The 27,787-nt window shown below is 49.2% G+C and overlaps 1 protein-coding gene across 2 annotated transcripts; it reads left to right on the forward strand.

Moving 5' to 3' along the window:
- The first annotated feature begins 443 nt into the window (after positions 1 to 443).
- On the forward strand, positions 444 to 27,226 carry CCDC9B (coiled-coil domain containing 9B). 2 transcript variants are annotated; one of them, XM_064715206.1, is made up of 14 exons: positions 444 to 713; positions 2,955 to 3,068; positions 3,470 to 3,574; positions 4,292 to 4,354; positions 4,741 to 4,905; positions 8,126 to 8,275; positions 14,078 to 14,152; positions 15,966 to 16,150; positions 17,509 to 17,570; positions 18,069 to 18,122; positions 18,545 to 18,650; positions 19,224 to 19,281; positions 19,646 to 20,458; positions 24,953 to 27,226. In XM_064715206.1, exons 1-13 carry the CDS (start codon positions 693 to 695, stop codon positions 20,426 to 20,428), a joined length of 1,941 nt encoding a protein of 646 aa, XP_064571276.1. In that variant the 5' UTR covers positions 444 to 692; the 3' UTR covers positions 20,429 to 20,458; positions 24,953 to 27,226. The 2 variants fall into 2 exon arrangements, with proteins under 2 accessions (XP_064571276.1, XP_064571277.1); XM_064715207.1 differs by lacking the exon at positions 4,292 to 4,354 and having other exon boundaries at positions 448 to 713.
- The last annotated feature ends 561 nt before the right edge of the window (positions 27,227 to 27,787 follow it).

Below are 27,787 nucleotides of genomic sequence, written 5' to 3' on the forward strand. Positions count from 1 at the left end.
CTTGTGACTCTCCTGAGGGTTGTTTTGGCAGCTTTTGGACAGGCACTTAGAGGAGCCCCTCTGCTTTGGCTGTGTGCCTCCTGCTAGTCCTGCTGCCAGCTGGTGATGCCCACCCCACAGCACTCTTCAGTTCCTTCCTGAAAGAAAGGCCCACTTTAACAGTGGGGAAATCATTCCCAGAGAATACTGAAATTAAACAGAAAAAGGCAAATCTGACCCATGTTTTCCCATGCAGGCTCGTGCACACACTCACACTCACAAGACGTGCAGGACCCCAGATATTTCCCGGCCCCGCCAGGCGTGGAGCCAGCCATGCATAACAAACAACACGACCCCGTGAATGGCCACGCAGCGAAGCCAAGCTGTTTGCCTGATCCATCCGTCATTGTTCAGCCGGCTTTTCCCACTTTGAACGAGGGTTTGTGGCATCAGGAAGTTAAAAGGAGTCAGGAGGGGGGAAAAGGGGGAGTGTTTCTTTTAAAAAGAGAGTGAGATTGGAGAGGAGGACACAGGCACTCCAAACCCTGTCTGTGCTTGGTATATTAGGCAGCCAGTGCTCTTGGCTGGGAGCCCAGACGAGGCTTTTGTAATCAAAACATGATCTTGTATGCTGTGCAACCAGTGCTGAGAAAGGCCGTCTGATGGCTCTCCTCTTTTAGCTCTGCTCTGGAATCCGCCGGGCTCCGCCGCCGATGTCCAACATGCACCGAGCTGTGAGTGCTGCCCGCGCGGGGCCCGGGAGGGGCGGGGGCGCTGGGGTCCCTCACCCCAAAAGGCCACGCAAGGACTTGCACTCGCTTCCTTCAGGGTGGCCTTTCGGCGGCTGTCGCTTTGTTTTCTTGCCTCGCCTGGCTGCCAGCAGGCACGGGGAGCAAACAAGCCGTACCGCACCGCGGGAGGGGTGCTGGGGGGAGCGCATTTTGGGTGCTGGGGTTTACATCCCTCGCCGGGGCAGGTTGTGGTGGCTGGCTCAGAATAAAGTGTCTCCCGGGAGGCAGATAACAAACAGAAACGCAGGCAGTGCTGGATGGTGCCTGTGCTGGTGAGGGCTTCAGCTGCAGCTGTCAAGGAAGAGGATATTTCTTAAAAAGAGCGGATACATTTGCTTACGCAGAAGAACGTTAGTACGGGCCGCTCCTGTCCCCTTTCCCTCCCCCCCTTCCCCGCCATTCACACTTTCCCAACCCTGCTGTCTCCGAGGTCTGGCTGTGGAAGCAGGCGATCGTAGAAGTGTATGGGAAAACACTGCACGCAGAGACAGTCAGGAGCGAGGTGTCCTTCCAGCCCCCAAGGAGCTGCGTAGCCAGTGTGTGTGCCATTTAGGAGAGGGGCTGTCACACAACGGGATGTCGTCATTTAACTGAAGCCTAAAGCCGATAGCTTTCAATTTTCTCCTTTTGTGACATTTTAATTTGCAATAGAATGAGGCCTCTCGTTCCGTGGCTATGCCCTGCTCTCGCGGAGGCTTTGGGTTCAGCTGATTGCTGATTCAAAGCCATCGCACGTTTGTTCTGCCAAAACCATTTATAACTCTCTGTCGCGGTGACATACGGGCACCTTGGCTCCCCGGAAGAGCTTTACTCTGGGGAGGGCACGGTGGAGCCACACTTTCCATCCTGAGCATCAGCTCCAGCACGGGCTGGAGCGGCGGTTCGTTCCAGAAAGGGAGGACAGGGCCCGGCCCCCTGTTATCGGCTGGCTCGGAGCGGCAGCTGACGAGCAAACGCTGACTGGGCTGAAGTGTACAATGGGTGAGCCCCTGGGAGCTGAGCGTGGGCTCCACACGCTGCCCGGCGCTTCGGCCGCGGGGCCCGGGTGTGCGGGTGAGCGACCCCTCCCGCCCACAGCTTCCCAGCATTTGCTGAAACAGGTTGTGCACAGAGAAACACCATAATGGCTTCGTTAATAAAGGGAAGGAGAAGTGCTGAACACCAGCAAACTTTCCTTCCAGTGACTTGTTTCCAGCTGGAAATGGAAAGACTCCCTCCCCCCCAATACCAGCCGTCTTGCAGTGCAGACAAAATGCTGACAAATGGGCAGAGGGAGGACAGCCTGACAGGCCTTTTCCATTTTTTTGCCTTAAAAAGAGAAGAGCATGAATAAGACCTCTGCAGGAATTTTAAATTTTTTCTCAAGCCGGCAGCTCTGCCAGTTCTCCTTCAAAAGAATCTGAAGATGAAAGGGGTGTGTTTGAGGGCATGCACCACTTTGATCCCACCCTCAGCAGCCAACACCCCAGAGCTCAGTAAACAGTGAACCTGCCAATTTAGTGCTCCCAGAACAGCTTCTGTTCAGGTAAACACCGAATTTGGCTTTAATCAGCCTTGCAAAATGCCCATGGAACTGTATCCGCCCACAAAGGCAATCTGCTCACCTGTCGCATATCCGATGATGAATGGCAGTGGAAAAGCCATTTGTTTCCCACAGATCTTGACAAAATCCCATTGTCCAGCAGAAGAATGTGTGGAGGCAGTTTAAATGTTCTTGTCGTCCCACTGGGACGCAGATGTGTGCCCGTGTCCCTGTGTCCTGGTGAAGCAGCCCTTGGCAGGGGCTGTAGGATCAGATACCCCTCAGAAGGGATGCCAGTGGGGATGGGCTGGTGCAGGAGGTGCGGTCTGTGTCATGAGCAGGTTCTGCTGCCTTTCCCTCACTGATGTCTGACAAGGTGTCTGAGAACACGTGAAGGCGAGGGTCATGTACTGCATGCAGATAAGCAGGGTGTTAACTCTGGAGCCCACTGACAGCCATCAAAGTGGGGCAGCAGCGCTTTGCTCAAACTACCTCATTGCTGAGCAAAAATTGTAAGAAAAGGAAAGGTGAATTCTGTCAGGAAAAGTCAGGGAGAAGTGATGGGAAAGACTCTTTCACTTCCCACCTTGTCCAGACAGAAGGAGCAGGTTTCATCCTGTTGGTAAAATGACTGAGAAGAGCTTTGCTCCTTGTGTTTCCAGGATGCTGCTGTGGATGATGCTGTGTTAAGGAAGAAAGAGCAGAAAGATGTTGAACTTGATAAGAAAATCTTGGCTTTGCGGAAAAAAAACGAAGCACTGATACGAAGGTACCAGGTGAGTCTGCAAGTCCTTACCTTCCCCAGCTCTGATCTGGGGTCCTCAACTCACAGTGTAAAGAAGATTGTCAGCACAGTCAGAATGACCGTGTTACTTAGATAGCATGTTTGTATTGGAAACACTCAGAGCAGGTGGGTAGAGCTCTGCCTTTAGCTTAGGCTTTACCTTAGCCTTTAACTACAATTCTTGAATTGCTTCAGAGAACAGATACTGACACTTGCCTCACTGCTGCAGCATCTCCTCACCCACTGCCACCTTCCTCTGTCTGCATCCCATAACTGGGACACAAGTTGGTCCACTCCCTCTTAGAGGTGGAGGTGGGTCCATTTAGCAGAATTAAACAGGAAAATGAACAACATCCAGGTACAGGCTTGTGATAAGGGCTATCTGTGTTTCAGGAAATAGAAGAGGACAAAAAGCGAGCGGAACAGGAGGGAATGGCTGTTACCTCCAGGAGGCCCAAGCAGGATGGACTCACTATTACCATCACCAAAGCTCACAACGTAAGTGATGCCTCTCCTTCACCATGGGCCAGCTCTCACTCCAGTCCTGCTCCTGCAAAATGGCATTTCTGAGAGAGACCATCCACAACAAAGTTCTTTGAGCACAGGAAATACATCCTAAGCCCTGAAAAGTGTGTGTGAGTTCTGCAGAGATGTGTGATCAGAGTGATTTTAGGTGCTGCACATATGTTTCCAGCCATGCCCAGGCACCTCTACCCATGCACAAAGAGATAACTGGGAGATGACTGGGTGTGTGAACAGGCACACTTGGCCCTCAATAGGTCCCAGGTGTCAGCATCACTGCAAATATGTAGGCAGAGTATATCAGGTGTATGTGTGTGTGTCACTGGAGGCATCAGGAGTGCCTCTGAGAATGCCATAGGCTGGGAAAACTTATGGTCTCCTTAGGCTCTGGGAGTGAGCAAAGCAAGTGGCCCTGGGCCAGAGACTGTGAGTCCCAGGTTTCCTTCCTAATTGGATCAAATCTGATAAGCTCTGTCCACCCATCCTGGCAGCATGGGGCTTGGGAAGCCAGTCCTGCCTTAACCCCTTGGTGAACTTTTCTGCCAGAGCTCATGCAGAGCCTGCTGAGCCAGCCCACCCTGCTTTCAGCACTCCGGGTTGTTGGATCCAGGCCAGTGCATTGCACTCCTCCCACCCTGGCCACGGCCCTTGCCTCTCTTGGGGTGCTGCTGCACACATTTTTCTCTCATACAGGACCTGAAAGATGCAATTACCCAGACTGAACACTATGGACAAGATAGCCCAGGCCTCTCGATGGTGAGCACCACCCTCAGCCATCCACTTGGCTTCCAAGGCCACCTTCAGCAGGACTTGGGCTTTCCCAAGCTAACTCAGTGTGCTGCAGAAAGAGATGAGGATGGCATTTCTTTCCCATAACTCTGGCATTTTAGTCTGAAATGTCAGATTTGTAAGTGCAAAGGATTTTTCAGCCCTGCTGTCTTTGTGGGTTTTGCTGCTGAGCAGACAACAAGCCCCTTGTTCCCCAGGAATGTCACAGCAGTGTGCTGGGCACAGAGAACTTCCTGGGGGCAAGGGCTGTTCTGTAGCTGCCTTCCCGCTTGTGTGCAGGTGTGTTTGGGGAAGGGAATCACATCCCTGAGTCAAGGCTCTGGATTTGCTAATGGAAGTGGTTCATTTTCCAGGACAAAAGGGTGGTGAGTGAGAAAAGGGGAAACCCCTGTCCTACAAGCCCTGGGTTTGGCATTGGCAGTGAGGAAGAGGAGGAGGAGGAGGAAGCAGATCATATGTTCACATTCAGGATGGGGAAGAGGGTGCAGCTGGCTGTTACCATGGACAACAAAGCAAAGGTGAGTAGGGAAGAGGATTGCTCTCACACTGCAGCCTCTTGCCTTACAAAGGAGCTTCTGTTCTGCCTCTCACTTGAGCTTTCTGTCCAGCGTGTCACATCCAAAGGGAACAGTTCCTTGCTGCTTGTTTCCTCTCATTTCACAGTTATTCAGCACAACCTCAGAGCTACCACATGCTTCCCTCTCTATATTTGATTCCCAGGAATCAGCCCTCAGGCTTTGCTAGCCCCCTCAGCAACACCCTCCACCCAGCCAGGTGGAACCAGTTCCCTTTCTAAGGGATCAGTCAATTTGTTGCCCTCCTGGGCCAGTCTGGTGTTAAACTGTATTGCTCTGCCTGGAAAGAGGGGCTTGCTTGGCGACGCTGGTGTGACTGAATGAGGCACCACCATCCTTCCTGTGACCACTGCAAGGTCCCAGCACCAGAGATCCTCGGCTGTGCAGGAAACCACTCACACCCAATCATCAATAACCTAAATCATAGTCAAGCAAGATGCCCCAAAGGAAAGCCAGCTGGAAAGCTTCACAAAATGGACATAAGTCCAGGAGTTTCCTTTGTTCCCCAGTTCTTTTTCCTGGCATGCCCCGGATGAGTATTTTTAACACTGCCTCTGCAATCTGGGGCATGCCTCAGGCATGAGATGGGCACATCTCACCTTACAGTGACTCTGTATGGGGAGTAGTGTAGTTCTGACTAAGCTAAAGAGCTGGTGCCAGAGTCCCAGATCTCTGTCAGGCGGGAATGACCCAGGACAAGCCCTGTGGAGGGGAGGAGCTGGCTCTGCCAGGCGCTGTGGCTGTAGACCTGCTCTCTGTCCCTCTTGGCTCTGCATGGGTGCTCTCCTCATATGACATCTCTCACTCTGGGAGCTGGGGCACCAAGGACCAGGATTTCCCAATGTGGACAAGCAGGCTGAGAGATCACCCAGACTGTTAAAATAGGAAACAAGGGAAGAAGACACATGTCAGCAGACACATTGAGCAGAATGTGCCTTCAGGCGAGGCAGCTTAGCCAGAAGCAAAATGGGGAGGGAGGGAGGGAAGAAAGGAGGGAAAGAGTGGTAAAGGGAGGGAGAGCAAAGGGTATTACACAGAAAATCTGGTGGTCTCGCAGCCTGGATGTGTCTAGCTGCCACATCTATGTTAAATAGCTGTTTCCTGTATTTCCTTTGAGTCTTCCTTGCCATCTGCTCAATAAATGCAGGGTTAAAAACTTTGTCAGCACACCAGCCTTCACACCATGCCTTTTAACATCCAGTAGCCCAGGGATGGTGTCACCTCCCTGTAATCCAGTGATGTTCTCTTGAGGCTTCTGTTGTGCTCAAGGTGTTTGGGCACAAGGTTCTTTGTGTTGGGTCTCATGAGAGACTTTCTCAGACAGCAAGTGATGAAGTCACCTTCAAATATCCTCCCAGTGCCAGACCTCCCTGGCAAGAGGTATCTGTGACCCTGTTACATGTCTAAAGGATGAGCCATCAACACCTAAACACTGAAGAGCTCTAGGGAACAGCTGTTGACTTAAGATGAATAAATGCTTGATGTACAACTTGTGGATTAATAGCTTGCTGTTGCCTTCTAAACCATCTCTGGGCTTACTTTCCTAATAAAAAAATTATGTTAAGTAGAATGCCAAACACCTCACACAAGTGCTCTGGGTAGGGCAGAGCCAGGCCAGTCTCCAGTTCAGGCTCTCACCTCAGCAATACTGCCTAGAATTACTGAATCCAAAAGCAGAGCTAGAAATCCCCAAGGGAATATGTAACAAGGTTCCCACCATGTCTGTTTATCTGGGGCTGACAGGACAGGCAGAGCCAGACCACTCCTCTCCCCTGCATCAGGCTGACTCAAGAACTATCTCTGCTGAAACAGCAAAATCACACAAATGTGAAAGATGAATAAACAAGAGACTGAGGTTCTGCTGCTGGAAATACTCCAGTGTCTCCTAAAACATTTACCATGTGCTAGGAAGCCTGATGACTGAGAAGCCGTAAAAAAGGTCATGCTGATGGAGGCTGTGAACAGGAAGGCTCTCTCCTCACTAACATCTGCACTCCTGGCAGAGCTGAGGGAAAATGAGGTTAATGTGAGGCTTCTTGGAATCACATGTCATGGCAAAGGCCCTGATTGCATGTCTTCCCTACAAACCAGAGGTCTGGGTGTGCTTTTTGTTTTTAAAAACAATTTTGTAGCAACAAAGTTCCCAAGTTTCACTAAAGTTTCCTTGGAGATTTTGAGTACCTTTTAAATCAAGACTCCAGTAAATGTGAAAGCTCAGGGTGGAAAACAGAGTAAAATGCACCATCCTTTAGAGAGGGAAGCTGCTGAGGTTCTTTCATCCCTGGTGAAGTTGAGCAGGCTTCATATGGATGAAGAGAAAAGAAAAAGATCAGAGATAACGATGGATATGACTTATTAAGTCTCTCATTTCCTTGTAAGGCAAAAATAAAAAGGCACATGACTGGCCTGAAAGATGATACTTTTAAATGAGAAAAAAATTAGTATCTTTTTGTACAAAAGATGTGCTCATTTTGTGGAATTGATGGCTGAGGGCACTGGCAGGACATCAGCCAGCAACAAAGATCATTAACAAAATAAGAAACAGATGTAAATCCATGTAGTGAAATCATGACACTAATACAGACAGCTGTAAATAATATCTGAGAAGGGTAAACTGCCCTTGCTCAAGGAGCTTATATATCAGGTTTCTTAAGTATTCCACTGCTGAATAAATAATTCCAGAAATACAAACACACAATGACTATGAATCAATGAATTATCAAATGCTAATACACTTCAGGGGAGTAACTGCTATGTGGACAAGGTTGAAGAGAATGAACCCCACTCTTCCCCTTCTCCTCCACCTTCTAGGCTTATGCTCTAAGGTAGCCTCACATTTTATTGGGACATGTTGTATGGGGAGGGGACAACCTCACATTTGTTTCTAAGACACAGACACAAGCTTAAAATAAAACCATCTTTCAGTGTTCATGCTGCAGATTATCCAAGCAGGGTAAATTCCGCCATGCTGGTGTTGTGCTCAGCTAAACACACCTCTGTAATATCACAGATCCCTTCCCGTGGGGTGGCAGCTTTATGAGCCAAGGGTTCTGACTGTTCTGCTCATTTTCTGTCCTGCCAGGCCAAAATCCTTTGCAGTTTGGGATGGCCACTCTCCTAGGAGGGCTATGGGGGTGTCCTTAACTGAGCCTGTGCCTTCCAGGGCAAGAGGATCGTCAGCGAGAAGCGCGCCGAGAGCTTCCCTGGCCCGGGCCGAGTGCCGGACCTGAGCGAGGAGGAGATGGACCATTTGGTGGCTTTCCGACGGGGAAGGAGGATGCAGATTGCCATCACCATGGACAACAAGGAGAAGGTAAGTACAGTGCCAGTGACTGGCCTGGAACCTATCCATGGCATCCACTTCTGCTGGCATGAGGAGAGCCTAGCCACAGGATGTTGGGAGACACTCTATGTTAATAGTGCAGCTTATTTCCTTATTTCTGCTTTCCATCCCTGTGAAAGAAGAAAGCCATGATCTTTTCCCTCCCCTGTGATCCTAGCTAAAGCTAGAAGCCTCCTAAACACACTGAGTTCATCAACAGATGCTGCTTTGGAAGGATTGATGAAAGCACTGCTAGATATGGGGCATGAATCTCACCTTGTCTCTTACCAGCTTTTCTTTGAAGCTACACAGCAGACTGGGACAGGAGCAGTGTCCTCCTGACTCACTGCACCACTTAAACGTTAACAGAGCTGGGCTATATCTGCCTCTGAACCACATCCTGCTGTGCCTGGCCATCACCTGCTGAGTGAACTGGCTGAACTTTGTTAATCTTTGAAACATATTTCAAATACTTCTTTACAAATACCTTTCTCTTTACACACACAGAGGCATGTGCTATTTTCCTCTTTGGAAGCTTTCACAGATAAGAAAGAATGCCTGCAGCAAACAGGGTCAGAGACTGTGTAGGAAAACACACTTGGTGTAGCTACCAACCACCCAGGAATGCTGGGAGACATCTGCAGCCCCTCTCTGCAATAGTGCCAACCATTTGCTGCTACTACCCACGCTCATCTTCAGCTTCTCCTCCTCCCCAGGGCTTATCTAGGCTCCAGGAGTTCAGGTGCTCCTTTCTTGTGGCTACCAAGCTGTGTTTTGAATGCCATAAAGCTCAAATGAGCTGCCTGATTGAGCCACTGGTAACCCCAAAGTCCCCATGACAGACATCATCACCAGCATTCCTGGATGTAATGGGATTGACCTGACTGTGCTGTTTCTGCCCTTAAGCTTGTCAAATGTACTTCTGTAATGTGCCAGGCAAGTGTCTCCTTCTGCTCTCTGCTGAGCCTGTTCAAACACTTGTCTCTGAGATCATCAAGGTTGGGGCTGTACTAGGACAGAGCAGCAGGAAGAGTGCCTGGATGTTGGCTTTAGATCCTGTGGTCTCTTAAATGTATGGACGGCCCTGGAAGGTCATTTTTTATCTGGTTTTATTATGGAATATGAAACTTGAGGCTGAGCATCCATGTATGTGGTTTTGGCAATGCCTTGCTCATCCTGGCCTCAAAGCATCTGGATTCAGAACATATGAGGGTGGGCCTAAGGCTGCACTGGCTAAAGCCATAGAACCATGGAAGCTTGGAATCCCAGACTTGTTCAGCCTTGTTCCCTGACAGCTCCATTTGCTGTTCCTGCATCAGGGGAAGCAGTGAATAGATCATTCCCAGCACTTCCCAAAGCACAAATGATTTTATCGACCTGTTTCACATCTTCCCTCAGCTATCTCACGGAACTTAAGAGATTGTCCCTATTTAGACTTGTCTGCTGAGGACTGTTCTTTATTTCTGATCATTCTCATTGTCCCCATTTGTGCTTTTGTTATTTTTACCATATTCTTTCAGTACAGGCAGACCAGAACTGCACATGGTATTCCAGCTGCGGGCTCTCCAGGATGTACTCAGTGACATAACAATGTTCTGGTTTGTTCTCTATTCTTCTCCCAGCAAGTTTGCATTTTCTTTGCTTTTTTTTTTCCTAAATAATTGAGCTAACATTTTTAGAGAACTAGTCACAGTAACACCAAAATTTCATTCCTGACTGTTAATCATAGCTCAGGACTCATTACTGTGTGTGTGTATACAAGAAGGGACATTTTTCTCTGTGTGAGTTATTTTCTATTACTGATATTGAATTTCAGCTGTAATTTTATGATGCAGGCATTCAATGTCAAGAGATCTTTCGCAGCTCTTTCCGGGCAAATTACATTCTTTGCCCTGGATGATTTAGTATCATCAGCAAACTGTCATCCCTCTCTTCAGCTCCTTTTCCAGACCATTTATGAGCATGTTGAGCAGCACATGTTCCAGTGGCACACTCCTGCTAATCTTCTGCCATGGAAACCACCATTTTCTTGCCACTTTTTCTTTTCTATCCTTTAATCAGTTGTTAAAAGAGAAACTTCATTTTCATCCCCAAATCCATCAGCTGCTGGGGAGTGTGGCGGGGTGTCAGTGGCTGGGTAGCTGTGTGTCAGGACCTGAGCTGGGACCCCTGATTCAAGGATTAACTTTCAGTCCCTCATTAACCCCAGCATGGTTCATCCTTTGGGCCTCTTTACCTTGTGCCCCAGCTGGTTCCCTGCTCTTTTGGGGTTCCCACAAAGGCCTAGGAGAAAGAGTCACATCCATCACTGCCCCTCCAGTAGCCTGGCCCCTGTCAAATTTGCTTCCTCCTCTGTGCATGTGTCATATTTATCCAATTAAAGTATTTGATGGGTATCCTCATTACCACACATTTTCTCTATTTTTATTCTTGATGAAATTCAATAAAGAAAAAAAGCCCAAACTAACAAAACAAAACAAAAAAATCCCCCAAAGAGGAAACCTGCTCCCATTCTTGCTGCCCATGGTGCTTCTGGCTAACCCCACGCTGTCAGTCCCAGACTGCAGCAGAGCTGAGATAGGAGCTACCAAAGGAAATGCAAGGGAAAAAAGATGCTTTCATGATCTCCTTTTCTGAGACAGCTCCAGTGCCATAAGCAGAAAGACTCTTTCACTCTGTGTTAGCCCACAGGGCTGAAGGGACCAAATTATCCTGTCTCCTTGCAGAGTCCATCGCTCTACTGCTGCAGCTTCATGACCTCCAGTGCTGCTGCTGGCTTGGAAGTGCCACATCTGGGACCCATCTCTGCCTGGCTGCCCCTAAACCTGCCTCAGGGCTCTCCTGCATGTAGGGCTGGAGACAATCCTTCATTTTTAGCCCTAAAAAGCCACTCCATGCTTTGGCAGTGTTTCAGGCTCATTAGTACATTAGAGCTGGGAGCCAGCAGCTCAGGACCAGTGGAGCACAATGGTTAATTAACAGGTTACAAATCATCTTTTAAATGGGCAGTTGATAGAGCTTCAGGGCTTTTAAATTGTCCTTTTATTAACAGAGTTTCCCAGGATGGTGTATCAGAAATGACTGTAATCAAGAGACACAAAAGCTGCTTTCAGGGACTAACACAGAGGAGTCGGACTTGGTGCTTGCAGAGGAGAGGAACCAAACCTGTGGCAGGAGAAACACTTGCTTTTACATTGCAGATGGGAGGGAAAAATAGGCAGAGAGGGTGGCTGAAAAGTCTTTAGCTCCCTTCAGGCAGCACAATTAAGGAGGCAGATTTTTCAAAAGAGTTATAAAAAAATCCTCTCATGTACTAGTTTCAAAAATCCTGCCCAGTGGGGAATCTGAGCACTAGAAAAACGGCTTTAAGCTTCTACAAAAATCTCCTCATTTCTTCAAGAAGAAATGCCAGTTGTGGTGCTGACACGTGCCTGGAGAGGTGGGTACCAAAGGGTTTGTTTAACTCATCTGATTGTCCTTATTTTTAAAAAAAGAAGGCATTGAACTAGCCCAGAGATATGGAAGCCTGTCAAAGCTTCTGGAGAACTGTTAGTACCAACCAGTGCTTGGCTGGATAATGGCATCAGTACTGTCACCGCTGCACAGTGACATTAGCTGGGAATATGTGTGCCAGGGAGTCAGAAAGACCCAGTGGCAAAAGGCATTTGGGATCCCAGGGCTGGTTTGGAGCAGGCTCTGCCCCACCTTGGGCCCCACCCTGGGCCATTCTGGACTGAAAAACTGAGAAATCTTGGCAGCAACCTCAGGATAAACAATCATAATCTTCCTTGACTGCTTCAGGCTTTTGTGTCCTCCTCCTGCTCTGCAGGAACAGTTACACTAGGAATGATAACGTCCATGTCATTTTTCTTAATTTTGGGGGCAGAGAGGAGAAGGAAAAGAAAAACATGTTTTGCTCCCTCTTGGCCTGGGTGTGTGGTAACAGGAGGAGCAGTTCTGGGACAGCAAGACAACAGGAATTCTGCTCCTCAGCCAGTGCAAGAGCCAAGCTGACTGTTCTCTGCACAGCTCAGACCCGCTGTCCTGGTACAAAAGAACTACATTTTTGTGGTCTTCTCCATTTTCCACAGTGCCCTCTGAGAAGCAAAAATAGAAGCAGACTGAGGCAAAAGGCAGCTGGCTTGCAGTGAGGGTGTAAAAGGATGAAGGGTTGTGCAGTGTCTCTGTGACCCAGGTTTGTGGTGGGCACTGATGAGCGACCATTCCAAGTGGGACAGCCACTGGCATGTAGGGCCCTGGAGAGCAAAGTTTCCAGATTTCTGCTGTTTGATCTCTCAGTAAATGCTCAGTTTGGGACTGCAGAGAGTCATTCAATCTCTCACTACAGGGTTCTTCAAACAGGGCTGCCTGAGCAGGTGTTTTGAGTCCAGAGGGAGCATCTTTGGTTATATAAGTTTTCACAGCAACATTTTAAATAAATCCCCAGTGTCATCTTTCACCATATCCCCTTTTGCAACAGGCAGGATGTGGTGAGGGGCAGCTTCTCTGAGCACAGACCCCTCTGTATTTTTCCCAAATCTTTGCAGAGAAATCCCAGGACAATATAGCTAAAATTTTCCTTGTTATTTCCAAGGATCTGTTTGAACAAACCTCCATCTGTACTGGAGCTACGAGTCAGACCAGTGAAGCTGTCATGCACCAAGTGCAGTGACAGTCCCTGAACTGTATGGCCACACTTCCCACCTGCCTCAGACTTAGCATGTGTGGGCAATCCCCCAAAAATGTGTCCCCAGCTCATTCCCTGCATGATTCCATGGGATACATGAGAACAAGCTGCAGCAGCATTTGCTGCCTTAGGAGACTGGGCAGAGCTGCAGGTATCAAGACTGATATCCCAAGTTTTCCCTGTAAAACTAAAGCTGTGTCTGGTGAATGCATGGAATAAAAGTCCTGTTTCCAGCCTGGGCTTGACCTCACCATGCTGCTGCTTTCTGGAAGGGCTGAGCTGGCAGTTTGTGCTGCCACATTCCTCTTTGTGTTTCAGTTCTGCTTGGCACTGCAAAATGGCAGCAGGACAAGCTCAGCCGTGCACAGCCCCAGCCCTGTAGCTGTCCAACCAGGCAGGGAGCCTTTCCTAAAAGATCTTTATGCTCTGCAGACTGCTTTGTAAAGACCCACTGCAATCTCACCCTGGCCTCTGACATGGCTCTGTCTCAATTATTCATCATGTATGGGGACAGAGAACCCCTGGCTTGGCCCGTGTTTGGTGCCCGTAGCTCACTAAGAAACAGAGGCTGATTGTCACCTCCTGCCAGGCTGGGGAATATCAACCACAGCAGAGCTTTCCAGTCTGGTGGCAGCATGGGTAAACCCCATGGGAGCAGGGATGGACCATGGTAGAAGGATGCCATGTTTGCCAGGGACTGAAATCACTCCTAGTTTGACCATGCTGGGTTGTAGCTGCACCTGACAGCTGCTGTTTGTAGCTATCCAGATCTTGTACCATGGAATTCTAAAATGGCCCAAATCTGTAAAAGTACCTGAAACTTGGTCTGCCTTGGAAAGAAACAGGACCATGTGGGACACCACTTTGCTTCCAGCCTGGGAGAAGGAACGACCTCTGGGAATGCTTTTCTCATGCACCCCTTACTTTCTGACTTCTTTTTTTTCTACATCAGTTTGATTTGGGGCCCTAGAAAAAATCCTTCCTCTTTTGCTGATCCTTTCTGAAAAGTTCTTACATGTCCCGGTCAGCATAGGTTCAGGTGCTGATTCCCCTGCGAGGAATCCTTGCTTAATCCTGAAATAATTCCTGTGTCCGTTCTCTTGCAGGGAGAAGAGCGGAGAACAGCAGAGAAGAGGAGAACAGAGAGTGACAGAGGCCCAGAAAGTGAGCACAGCCGGAAGGTGAGTGGGACCCAGGTCCCTTTGTGGGGATCTTTGTCTTGGAAGAGGAAACCAGTAGAATGTGCCTTCCCACCATAATCCTAAAGGAAGATGACCTTTGAGGTCTCTTGAGACCCAAACCATCCTGTAATTGTGTGAAGCAGCCTTGTGCTCTGATGTGGCTCCTGCTGTTCATCACTCTCATCATACAAAACTTTGCTGAGCAGCTGACACACCTGGAGCAAGCAGCACTGGGAAGGTGACAAGGACCTGCCTCCACACCTTGTCATGGCTGCTCAAGCCCTTCACACAGCCATAGGGATGTTAGGAAGGGTAACATGCTCACCTCTGTGGCAGCACAGTTTTGGCTGTTTCCTCTCTCAAAACCATTTCTTGTGGATTGAAAAGCTCAGGCTGTATTAGCTACAGCTCCTCACTTCAGCAGGAGCTGAGTAGGATGGAGGTAAATTAAAGCACAGGCCTTCCCACTGACTGTTTAATGCAAAGCCTGGAGACATGCTGGCTCCCTCGAGCCTGCAGATGCTTTAATTAATGGAGCACAAATAGAATAACCCCACCTCAGTGTGATTCATTAGGAGGACACAGATGGGCTCTTAGACACTAATTCCAGCTGAGCCCCCCAGAGCAGGAAGGGGGAGCACGATAGCCTGTGGTCCAGCTAACCACAGCGACGCTGTAATTGAGGTGAGGGACCGACTCCTCCTGCTCCATAGGCCTCCAGCCATTTCTGCCCCTCCCCAAAAGGGAGCACAGGCATCAGCCTCAGTCCTTCCCTTGCTTTTGGCTTTATGGATGCATCAGGGTCCATCCTGGCAGGACCCCCTCATCTCTCCCTCCTTGGGGACAGGGTGTTAGGTCCCAGCTCCTGCCAGCTGAGGAATGCAGGAGCAATTGGTGCCACCCCAGCTCCGGCCCACGCAGGTGAGTCACCTTGGTAACAGGGCTTTCAGTCCCTTCTTCCTGCTGCTTCTCTTACCCGCAGTGCAGGGCTGAGGAGTTAATTCCTCTTTGGGGAAGGTGTGAGGGTGGCTGGCATGGAAGGACACGTGTATGAGGTGATGAATTATCTGCTGGTAATTAGCACCCCAGGACTCAGCTCTGCACTAAGCTATTCCCTACACACTGTTGCTTGACAACACACCACAGCCTGTCGGCTCCTGCTTCCACCTCATCCATTAACCTGACAGCTGGGCTACTTCCCCCCCACATGCTCCATCAGCTCTGAATTGTCTTTCCATTAAGCTTTAAATTTTTGAGCAGTGTCAGCCCTTAACCAGTCTGTCATGAGGAGTGATAAACCAGGAGCCTGACAGCAGTGAAGGTAAAGAGCCCCTTTGCTCTGGGAATACTGCTCTTGAGCACAGAGTTGGCTGCAGCTCTGTGACTGTGGGCTCCCATGGATGCCTGGTGGTCACACAAGGCTGGCTTCCTTCCCTGCCTTCTCACTCTAAAGGACTTCACAGGCATAACTTCAATTTATGTATCCCAAAGCCTTCAGGTTGGGGGACTCATCATTCAGACCCTGTTGAGAGATGTTGTAAGCACTCCAGGAACTGACTCTATGCCATAAGTAAACCTTAGCAAAGGTTCCTGCCTCAGTTTCCCTTCTGTAGAGCCAAAAAGCCCCAGTGTATTTAGGCTTTGGGTAAAGCAGAGTCCTGATGTGCACACAGCACTTCAGAGAAAGGAGCTGACCTTGTCCAAAGTTGTTTTCAAATATTCCTGAGTATTTGTGGGGGTGACAGTATAAAGCACCCTGAGTGCACCTGTTTCAGACAGTTTTATTAACCAGAAGCTCTTTTCCCTCCACTAGGATGGTGGGAAGCCAGTCCAGAAGAGCCCTGGAGACCCGAGTTTCCCCATGAGTGGCCGGGAGCGCTCGGAGTACATGCGCTGGAAGAGGGAGCGAGAGCAGATTGACCTGGAGCGCCTGGCACGTCACAAGAATGCCAAGGGCGAGTGGCGACGGGCTTGGGATGTGGAGAAGTCGGAGCACATGTAGGTCCTTCCCTGTCCCAGGGTGCTTTGCCTGCAGCAGGCCTAAAGCCAGTGGTGGGAGCTTGTGCAGATACTTATGAATCCCATGCTGTCATGTGCCTGACCAAATCCACACTGCTGCTTCTTCCTCCCCAGAGCATGCCCATAAGTGGGATCTGGTATCAGAGTGATTCTCATGTTTTCTTCCTAATTTGAGCTCTCCTGAGAGGGGATACCATGTGCTGACAAAGATTGCCTGCCTTTGGTCCAACCAGGATATGGACTGTAGGAGGGAGGGGAGCATGAACCAAGGCTCAGTCTGCATCTGGAGGATTTTTTCCATTTCCACACAAACAAATCCAATGGCAGGAGCATACAGGTGCTCTTCCAGAAACCTGGGTGGACAAACTCGCATTGCTACTCCACAGGTTCTCTAACTGCCCCCACTCCTTTGTCCTTTTTAAGCACAGGAGAACCCAACATGCCTAAATCCTCCCCACTCCACAAACTGAGCCTGTTCAGGCACTGCAGGGCAAGGGGGTCACTTCAAAAGGCCACCTGTGTCATACAGGGACAATGCTGAGAACAGCAATGTGGGACAGCTGGGAATGGGGCCGGACACGTCCCTGCCTTAATCACTGTCCCTCTGACTGTGCTGGTTCAGCTGGGTCACACCAGGTAGAGAGCTTTGGAGGATGACTTGGCTCCTGTAGCAGGAAAAGCTTCTGGTAGGGTGTGGAGTTAGAGACTGTTACAAAGGTTTGGTGATAGAAGAGTTTGCACAGGACAGGTAGGTGGGACAGTCCTTTGGCTGAGGAATGGAATCAAACACATCAATTTTCAGTCGCTGAGACCCCAATAATTAGGGGTGAATTGACTGAAGTGGGGGCTGAGTGTTAATGTCAAGACAGCCCTGAGCCCTACTGTTTTTCCAACAATCCATTTTTAAGAGAAAAGCCATAATATAAAACAAGCAGGGCTAGAAGCCAACCAAATGGTCTGATTTGAGATGACAAATCCTGAAGCTACTTCAGATTGTATTTGGAAGCTTGGGAAGCTGCATTTGAGTGTAGTACAGCTACATCTATATATCTACAGAGTGTAGTACACCCTACATCTATAGGAGGTTCATAACATTCAATATATACGTATGGGTACTGATGAAAGGTTTTAGAGGTTCTTCTTTGGGGTAGAACTACCTCATAGCCTCAGTTAGCACATGCTGCTTCAGCTGCTGCTGAGAAACCTGCACAGGTTTGCCTGAGGGCAGGTGCAGAAGGCCAAAGGCCGGAGCTTGCATCGTGCCAAGGGCTCCTGCCCACGCTTTGCACACTGGAGGAGGATGGTCAGGTCTGACAATGCCTGTTTTTAACCTGCAGGTTTGAAGAGGACTTTGTTAAGGATGGGGAGCCAGCCTTGGATAATCCCAGCAGTAAGAAAGGTTGGCAAGGGACACCTAGACTCTGTCCTGACGCTAGTGAACGCTGATCGTGCGCATCCCAGTGCCACAGCAGCTGTCGTGGCTGTCAGCTGTGAAGCTCTGCTTTCCTGGGCAAACACCTCTGAGCTGGGGGCTCAGCCCTCCCTGCTGGGCAGAGGGCTCGGGGATGGGATTTGAGCAGCTGGGTGCTAGAGCTTTGGACCTTCCCAGGGAGAGCAGTGGCTTCTGGAAGCTGGTACAACACAGTGTGGAGGCGCAGCCCTGCCTCCTTTCCCACACACTCGTTTAAGAGGCAGTCCTATTCCAGAGCACATCATCTCTGATCCCTATGGCACATGCTGGCTTCTTTACGAGTCCATCCTGATTCCTGTTTCTCAGGAGATGGACTGGCAAAACAAAGCTTTCCCTCATGACACCCTATTTGAACATCAGGTTTTTTCTGCCTGTCCATTACAGACCCTCACTCACTTTAGTGCTTCCTCTGTTGTGTCCTTGCAGGGGGAAGGAATGCAAGGAAATTCCAGCACAGGTCCTTTCCTGCGGAGGGGAGAGGTGAGTAAACCACAGAATTGTGTTATGTCACCCCACTAAATGCCAGCACCTCTGATATCCCTCAGGGAGAATGTTCTCTCCAGACACTTGCAGATTTGGAGAGCCTTTTGGAACATACCACATGGCTGCTCTCGTAGCTGTGTGCAGGGGAGAAGTTTTCCAAGAACAGCACAAGACTGTATCCAAGGAATAAGATTTAAAGTTAGAATTGGAATTTGGAATTAAAAAAAAAAAACACAGAAGAAACATCCTAAATTCTTTATTGTCTTCATGACTTTAGAAAATATATGTGCATTATGCACACAGCTTCAAAGGCTTCCCACCTCAGAGGTCCTGTCCAAGATTACAAGGGTGTTGGCCTGTTCAGTGGTCCATCAGCTGTTTCTGCCTGCTTTTGCATGGCATTCTAACTTGTTTTCTAGGTGGAGGACATCATGGAGTCAATGTGAGCGACCCTGGGCCGAAGGCAGTGCCTGCTGTGAGCAGCCGAGCCAAGGGGAAGGACAGACTGACAGGCAGAGCCAGAAGGTGAGGAGCTGGCAGCACTGCCATGGTGTGCACGTCCACGCCTCACTCCCTGCCTAGTTATGAAGAGGCAGCCTCTGCCAGGGCCTCACCACACTCACATGGAAGCATATGCCACCTAACACTTCCCTGTGTCAGTGGGAAGCCATTGGCCCTTGTCCTGTCACTGCAGGCCCTTGTAAATAGTCTCTCTGACTTCCAAGCTACTTCAAAGTAATTTTAGCCTTCAATATCTGCCTCTGTGATTGCTGTCGTGGAGACCTGGGGCACTTGGGCGCTGTCAGGCAAGCAGGCCCACACTCTGGCAGGCATCAGCACAAGCAAATTCTGTCTTCTTAGTCTGACTCAACTGTCTGTTCTGGCAATTGAAGTTCATGTGCTCATTACAAGCAGAATTACAACAACCAGTTCATTAAGATTTAGTGATCTCAAATGAGTGTCTCTGGGTAGGCCTGGACAAGAGGCTCAGACAAGGAATACATGGCCCTGGAAGAAATCCCTGTCTGGGTGTCAGGCAAGGGACACTGGCTTTTTAAGAACTTCAAGGCCTAAATTCTGATTACTTTTTCTTGACAGATGGGATGCAAAAGAAGGCGAGGACATGTCTCTTGTGAAGGATGACCTTGATGGCCAGGTGAGTTCCTAAGTTGCAGGCTGGCAGCTGAGATTTGCAAACACATGCACTATCAGGAATATTGGATAATCTCAGCAGTAAGAAAGGTTGGCAAGGGACCAAGGAATCTCTATTCTATTCCAGAGCTGGCATAGAGCTGGTTTTGGGTAACTGTACTCACCACTAACACTCCTCACATGGCCTGGTTACTGCTTACCCTGACCCTCTGTCAGCACAACCACCTCACCTATTCTGGTCCCTGAACACTTCTCCACCTACATCCTTTTACATCCTTTTTTCTCAGGTTTTCAGAACCATCACAGACTAGAAATACGATATACTGGTATTTTAATAAGCTAAACTTCATATGTCCTTTGTTTCTCAGAGGAGCTTTGGTATGGACAGGCAGAAGAGCAGAGGTGACGAGGGGGTGGAAGAGAACTGCACAGCTGAGCTGGAGGAAAAGGGGAAGCAGCCAAGCCTCCAGGATCACGGGGCCTCCTCCTCCCAGCGGCTGCGAAGTGGGAAGGTCCAGCCTGCCCAGAATGGCCAGAAGGAGGAGCAGAGGGGAGTGAGGGGCTGCAGCACAGAGGTGTCTGTGGCCAGTGCTGGGGACTCAGAGTCAGGGCCCAAGCCAAGCAGGGAAAATGTTGGGGAAGATGCCAATGGGAAGCCTGGCACTGCTGACGTCTCCCAGGAGAAGGAGAGCACTGACAGCAGTGCTTCACAGAGCAGCCTACAGAACACTCTGCAAGGCACCAGGCCTGGCAGCGAGGAGACCTTGTCACTGCCCGTGGGAGCTAATGTAGATGGAGCTGGGTTGGAGAAGCAGCCAGCTTCGGAACAGGAGTCCTCTGAGAACTCTTCCAGCAGCCACGGAGGAAAGCTCGACACAGCAGCAGGAGACAGGCTGGATGCAGACCAAGGACAGCTGGTGAGCAAAGGAGGGGAAGAAGTGACCCAAACCACTGTTCTTGAGGGACAGGCACTTGCACTGAAAGGAAGTGAAGATGCTGAAGGCACTGAACAACACGAGCCTTTGCCCCCAGAGAAAGCCAGCTCTGACAAGGCTGTTGTGCCTGAGCAGGACATGGCAAAATCCCAGTCTGGGGAAGGGGACCAGCCTGAGGACTGCAAGGACAAGGACAGTGGGGACACTCACAACTAGCAGATTGCCCCAGCTTGCCTGAGACATAAGGTGAGTCATTGCATTAATGCTCTCAGCCATTGTACAGAGCCACAACTCCATTTTCTGAGGTACAAAGGCATCATACCAGATAACTGTTTAGAAATGTTCATTAGCAGTGCTATGGATCTCTTAAGGTAATTAAATCTGTGGATCACAAAGGCCTGTCCTGCAGTGGGTGGGGAAGGAATGCAAAGTCAGACAAAAATTTAGACAGAAAACTGGGCTGCTGAAGTTCGTTGATGACACACATTAGTTAGGGCACATACTGATCTATTCCTGGGAAACTATGACCTTAGAAAGGATGGGAGGAATAACCTCAGTGGGATGAGTTTATTTCTGTCTCTGGGGTGATCACAACTTGAGGTCAGTGTGGTCCTTCCCCAAAACACTTGCAGAGCCACAGGGGTCCACCTCGTGGGCAGAGCTCGAGAGAAGGTTGATTGTATGTGGGATTCTCTTCCAGTAGAAGGTCTGTGAGTGCTACACTTTGAATTACACATGGTAACACTGATGTGCAGGGCAGTGTATAAATGCACAGGGTGAGATGATTCCTGGTGTAAAGGCCCACAAACCAAACAGAAGGGAGGGAGAACAGAGCCAGTTATGGAGCAATGCTCCAGGTTTTACACAAACAAATAATTTTTCTTCCATAAAGGCAAATGCAAAGCCAGGAGAAGGAACAAAGGATGACAAGCACAAAGTTAAGGTAGAAATGAGGAGGAAGGGGAAAGGAGAGAGGGTAGGGGCTCTTTGCAAGGTGTGCTTTTTCCAGGCAATGTCCCACAGAGCAGAACCTCACACTAAACAGAGATGAGTATTCCCAGAACACAGTTCAGCTTGCCTAACATGGGAGTGGCTCTCAGGATACTCGTGCCTCTCTCCTGCACAGAGGCAGCAGCTCTGTTCCATAAGTAGGCACGGGAGGCAATGAGCTGCTCAGAGCCAGGCAGGCAGATCCCCCCACCAAGTGCCTTTCCCGGATTCCAGAAGCTTTTCTGCAGACCCTACACAGCAATGTGTCCCCTGGTGTTGCTCAGTATTCCTCCCAGAGGTACAAATGAGCTTAGGGATGAAGTGGCTAAGCTGCTAACAAAGACTCTCCCTATAATCCAATCCATATAAAAGGCAGGGAGAAGTGCAAGCGTCATAGTGATTTCAAAAAGACAAAACATCAGGAACCAGCAGGAGCTGGTTCTATGTTTGAACTAAAATTCCTTCAAGTGAGGGAAATTAATTCCAACAGCATTTATAGGAGTATGTTATGAAACACCTGGATGGACATAGTGGGAGATTACTGTCCAGCCACGCCTCTCCAATCTCCCAAAATTCCCACCAAATTAGAGGATGGAGGAATTAATGACTGCTTTGCTCACTCAGGATAACTTTAATTAGACACCAACTAAGAGGAAATGATAAATTAGAGTAGTCCATTTTCATCTCAGCGATGGAGATTCCCATGGTTTGGTAATAGGGCCCTGAGTCCACTTCAGAGCTCAGCAGGTATGTGTAACAGCTGGAAACATCTGTACTCAGTGATAACGATGTGCTGGCCCCCTGCCCGGCTCGTGGGGCCCGTGTCCTACTCACATTAAATGCAGATCTCACATCCCTTCCTGCACAAGTGCAGCCCTGTGCAGCCACCACGTGGGTTTCACAGCTCCCCCTCCCTATGTCTATTTATGGCACTAAAAATCTCCAGCACCTTCAAATCAGTGGGAGATGCTGTGCAGAGAGTGTGGTGGGGCTTTCATCCTTCGCTTCAAATAACAAGGAATAAATATTTACTCGAAGTGCAGGACTGGAATCCCTGGAGAACGTCCAACAAGTCCCAGAGAAGTAAACGATACACAAAAACCACAGAAGCTTTTCCCTGAATTCTCTTGAGAAAATTAATCTTAACATCTTTAGAGAAAATGCAGCTGGGGGTAGATTTCCAGAGCAGCTCCAGGGATCTGACCTTGCAGCACTGGCTGACGTAAACAGGAGTGGGGCAGGCAGGGCCTGAGTGCTGCAGGACCGAGGAGGTCAGCAGAGGTCGGCTCTGATGCAAACCAGCGCCCAAGGTTGGTGCAGGAAACAGCACAAGCAGAAACCAGCACTTCCCAAAACAGCTGTGGAGCTGCCGAAGGACAACCAGCTTCCTTGAGGTTCAGGAGACAGGAAGGTACCATCTGCTGGTATGTCTGGGGAGTTGGCCTAGGATTGGCAGGGTCAAGGGCTTGCCTTGAATAGCATTGGCTTCCCTGGTCCTTCCTGCAGCCCACACCACCCTCTGGAGCCCATCCTCGTGCCATGGGCATTTTAAATTCCCAGAGCACCTCTGAGTACCACCTAAGTGGAGAGCTCGGTCTTTACGCAGTCAGGGAGTGGGACTTGACATAGTTGTCTCCATATCTCTGGAGTCATGGCACAACGTGGGAGGACAGTGTTAACATTGGAAAACACAGGGACTCTGTGAGAATGGTGCAAGAGACTCGGGACACACAGGGAAGGCTCCAGAGCTGTTGAGGGAATGTTGTTTAGTCTAGGAAAATGAAGGCAGAAAGCAGTGGAATTGTGATCTCTGTAGATAGGTGGGTAGTGAACATCAGCAAAGGGGAAGAAACGTCCAAGCCAGAACACAATGCTGGGACAGGGACCAATGTATTGGAGAAGCCCAGGAACAAATATGGGAAAATTAGGACAAGGTGGCTTCCAGAGCACTTGGAAGCTCACCATGGCTGAATCCTGAGGGCCACTTACTGCAGCTTAACACGTCTAAACATAACTCAGGGCTCTGATGGGCGAGCTGCTGCCATTCCAAACACCAGGAATGGAGCTGCTCTCATATCCCACAGTTGTTCCTGCTAACCCAGACCTTCATCAGCTGTGTTCAGCTGCAGCTTCAGGGAGTTCTGCACATCCCTCCATCACATGGGCCTGACCAGTAGGTCCCACAAGGACCTGCTGTTGGCTTGGCTGTGAAGGCCATCCCAGTGACATTGCCCAGCCAGCCAGGCTGGGAGGTGTGAGACAGACAGCAGTGATCTGTGGCAATCCTTTCCTGTGACACTGACACACAAAGGGAATTCTGCCACCACACAATTCCCACTCTGGTGGCAGAGCCCAGGCAGCACAAGGTGGCAGTGCTGCCCTGAGCCCCAGCTCACAGCCAGCCCACAGCTGCTCCATCTCCCACTGTCCCTGGAGTTATGTATGGGAAAGAGGATACAGTGGGAAATGTGAGAAAGGCTAATCACTCTGGCTAATTACCATGCGAAGTAATGACTTTAAAGCCCACCAGTGTCTTGGCTGTAAAGACTCACTCAAGCATGGGAAGGTGTCTGTATTAAAAGGATAGTACTGCAAAGCAGGAAAGGGAATTGTCTCCCAGCACTGAAACACAGTCAGAGCCTTCTGAAAGCATCAGTGATCAAATAGATCCACAATAGAAGAACTCGTGCTGGAGTCAGCTCAGACTCATAAACCACATTACTTTACAATATCTGGACCACCAAGTGTGACTGACAGTCTGCTTCTGGCCCTTCCCAGTGTCATTAAATCCCAGTGTGCTGCCACAGCACTGAGCAGCCCTGGGCAGCAGGACACAGCCAGCCCTCACTGCTGCACACAGACAGGAGAAGGAATTAAGTCTCCAGCAACAATCTCATCTCAGCTGTACACAGCATCAGTTGTGTCAGCACCTCGGGTCTGATTTCAGTGCAGTTCCTTATTAAACACATGTGGCTGTGTCTTTAGATGATTCCTTGAGAAGTTTCTTTTTTATGCAAGCCAAGTTTCCTGTGACCTCTCCTGCCTTTGGAGGATTTAATCTCTTCTTTTTTATATCCCTCTCCCTGACCTTTCTTGAGAGCTTTGGGTGCTGAAATCTGCATCAGCAAAAGGCAGATCTATGGATTTAAACATGGATGCAGGAAAATGCCAGCTCAGCAATTCTGAGCAGCACCCAAGCTGGCAACTAGAAAAGAATAAAAATTCTGCCTTTCCCAGTTAAATTCAGCATGTCTGGGTCTAGGACCAGCTCTAGGACAGCAGGCTCCACTCACAGGATAGTTTTTCATTAGGAAAAGCTGATTCAGCCTCTGCCTTTGGGGTTCACAAGTGCTGCTCACCCAGGCCAGGTTCACCAGGAAGGATCACAAAGCCCTACCTGAAATCAGCCTCTTCTCTTGGTGCTCCAGGTGCTGAACCAGCACACACAAGAACACATCAGGATTGCTGTTCCTGAGATATAAGGAAAGAGTAAAGTTGATGTATCCCAGAGGAGGACTGAGAGTGTTTAATCCAAACTGGTACAGTCAGCTCGTCCCCTGGGCTGCAGAGCCTCCACTGCTCCTGTTCTGATTTGGCAGCAGGTATCTGGGTTATGCCCCAGTGGTGCCTCCCAAGCAGCCCCAGCCGTGCAGGAAGGGCAGGGTGGAACTCAGCAGACATTTTAATTTACAGCTCAGCAGTTCCCTGGAGACTGATAATCCTGCGGCTGTCTCTGCTCTTGTTTCACAGGATAACGTGCTGGAGGCAGTAGAGGAGAAGAGGAGCACAAGCTTGTCCTCACTCTTGTACCTTCTATGAAATCAGCTTCAGCACCTGTGCAGTGCCCTTTAGCACCATTCACAACGTGGGGTCCCCATCAGCACCCACTCACAGTTCTGGCATCCCCCTTCCCTATCCGTGTGTCAAAGGACAGGGAAGGGTGCACACACTCCCACCCTACAGAGAAAACACCATCACTTATCTATTTGTTTGGCATATATTGCAGCTGCGTGGCAAGACAAGGAAATGTCTACTGGATGCACTTTATTTTATTTAATGACTAATTCGTTTTAAACTTATGGCTTGGGTTTCTGGGCACACATGCTGTTTTTTCCCCCAAACGCTGGAGGCACGTGCCAGGGGCTGTGCCAGCAACTGGAACAGCAGGAAGAGGTGACTGGCAAAGCAGAAGGGTGAGGTGTTAGGGTGTAGTTCAGTAGGTGGGTGAAGAAGTTGTGTTCAGAGCTCTTGTACTAGAGGTTTGCACGTGGTTGAAGTGTTGGCAAAGGTGTACGGTAGTGGCAGGGGCTGTGGGGCATGAGCAGGATGGATGGATGGATGGATGGATGGATGGAGCGCTTCTGACAAGCACAGATCAAGCCAGCACCTCCTCCTTGAAGAGCCTCCAGCTGTTCTCCCCTTTTAGAGGCTGAGGAGCACATCAGGACAGTGCTTTGTGCCAAGGAAGGTGCCTGCTTGGGTGCCAGGTGTGTGCATAACCCAGCAAACTCCGTGCCCCCTTCCCAAGCGTAACTGGGCATCCCTGCAGCACGGCAAGGAGGGGGACAGCACAATAATCTTCCTCCCCCACCACACTGCCCAAAGCAGTTGGCAGCAGGACCCAAACTGGAGCTGGAGGTCCAAGACTTTGTATTAAACATTTTCACTTTCCTGGTTGTGCCTTCCATAGCCTTGTGTTTCATTAAGAGAGCAGGAATCCTCTCTAAGCTGCTCTGCAGACCTTCTGACCTGGCCTTAAAGATACCTTTCAAATGGAGGATCTGGAGGAGCTTTACAAGCACAAACATGTAGGAATTCTAGCTGCTTGGCTTTCCAGTTACAGCAAGCTAGGACCCAGCTGGAATACAGCTATCAGTTAAGGAGAAGGCACAAGGAATAACACAACATAATTTCTGACTTCTGAATGACAGGGCAGAGTGGGCATCACCCTCACTTCAAGGATGCTGTAGAATTTGATGCCAGAGTAAGCGTCCCTGGGACAGGTATATGTGGAGACTGCCTGGAATATCCTGCAGGATGTTGGCTGACCAGGCTGGCAGACTGCCCTGGAGATCAGGTTGGCACGTGTGGACTGAAATACTCTATGCTGCTTTAATAAACTAATATTTGCACAGACAAGCATTTGTTTTCCCACGTGACTCAGACCCGTGACACCTATCATGAAGCACAAGCCTGGGAATTTCCTCTTTGTGCCAAATTCAGGAGACTTTACTGGCATCACACCAGGTATTATCAAGAAACAGAGCATGCAGCTTTTGTGTTTTATCAGTAGAAACATCTCCACCCCACCAAAGCCCAGACTGGGTTTATTTGGACTTATCCAACAGATAAAACAGATAAACAGAAGATTGTAAAACTGCTCCAGGTCCTGGAGCATCTCCATCACTGTTAAAGGCTGATTTTCCTTATCTGACTGGCTCAAAAACCTGCTTGCAATTGTTTAGTTTTTTAATTCATTATTATTTTGTACATCAGGTTTGTGACCTGGCTCTTGGTCCAGTCAGACTGAGTCATTACCAGCATTTCCCAGGAGCCAGCTTGCCTCATGGTCCATGGAACACACAGTCTCAGCTCAAGAGCTGTTGTGCCCCAGGAACAGTTGGACACATGGCCAGGCAGGAATTTTACATTGCCCTGGTCCAGGACTGTGTTGAAGAGATAAAAAAACCTTACTGCCCTAGACTCCATTCTGAAAGGAAAAACCATCACTGGTCCTCCATTCCCTCCTTTTTTTCCTTTCTTCCAAGTGACTTTTCAGGTAATGATGCCCAGGAAGGACTGAGTCTGATCCAGGCTCTGGGAATGGGACTGGACAGCTTGTGCCTGTTCTAAGTGTATTTTTTCCTGCTCATTAACACTTTGCTCAATGCACTTTGTTTGGTGCCTGGGTTGTGATTTTTCAGACAACTGTGGCTTAGCTGTTTCTTCTTTATGGTGAGAGAAAAAACTGAAAAGTTGACAAATCTGATGTAGAGGGATTATTTATATGAAATAAAAGTTGGAATGAGGAAAAACCTCCTGTGTCTTACTATTTCTCAGTTCCATATGTAGAGATTTCCAAACAGAATCAGTAATCTCTGGCTTTTAGAGCAACAGCTCTGGTTCAGAGCACTGATTCCTTTGGGAAGCACTGAACTCCTGGGCTAGCTCAGCTTCCTCACCACAAAAGCTCCCTGCAACAATGCCAGGAAGATGAGGATCACTTTTCCTATGAGGCATCAGAGCCACCACCTCATCACCACTGCACTTTTCCTGCAAGCAAATGCAAGGACAGCTCACAGAGTTCAGAGTCACCTGCCTGCACAGGACCTGTTCCTTCCCAGCAGTGGCTGGTAGCTCATGGATTTCATGGAACTTGTTCCAGCTTTTCCAGACACAAGGGAAGCAGCAGCACTCCCAGGCAGAATGCTTTTTCCTTCAAACCAAAGGATCAGCTGGCCACTAGACAGCATTCTTTTCCTTAAAAATTTGGAAATCAATTTCAACACAGCCACTCTGTAGCTAAAACTATCAGAATTGATCCCAGACTGGTGAATCAGCTCTTGCATAAAGAAGGTAATTTAA

Source organism: Zonotrichia leucophrys, chromosome 5 (assembly GCF_028769735.1).
Source record: "Zonotrichia leucophrys gambelii isolate GWCS_2022_RI chromosome 5, RI_Zleu_2.0, whole genome shotgun sequence".
NCBI classification, from domain to species: Eukaryota; Metazoa; Chordata; class Aves; order Passeriformes; family Passerellidae; genus Zonotrichia; species Zonotrichia leucophrys.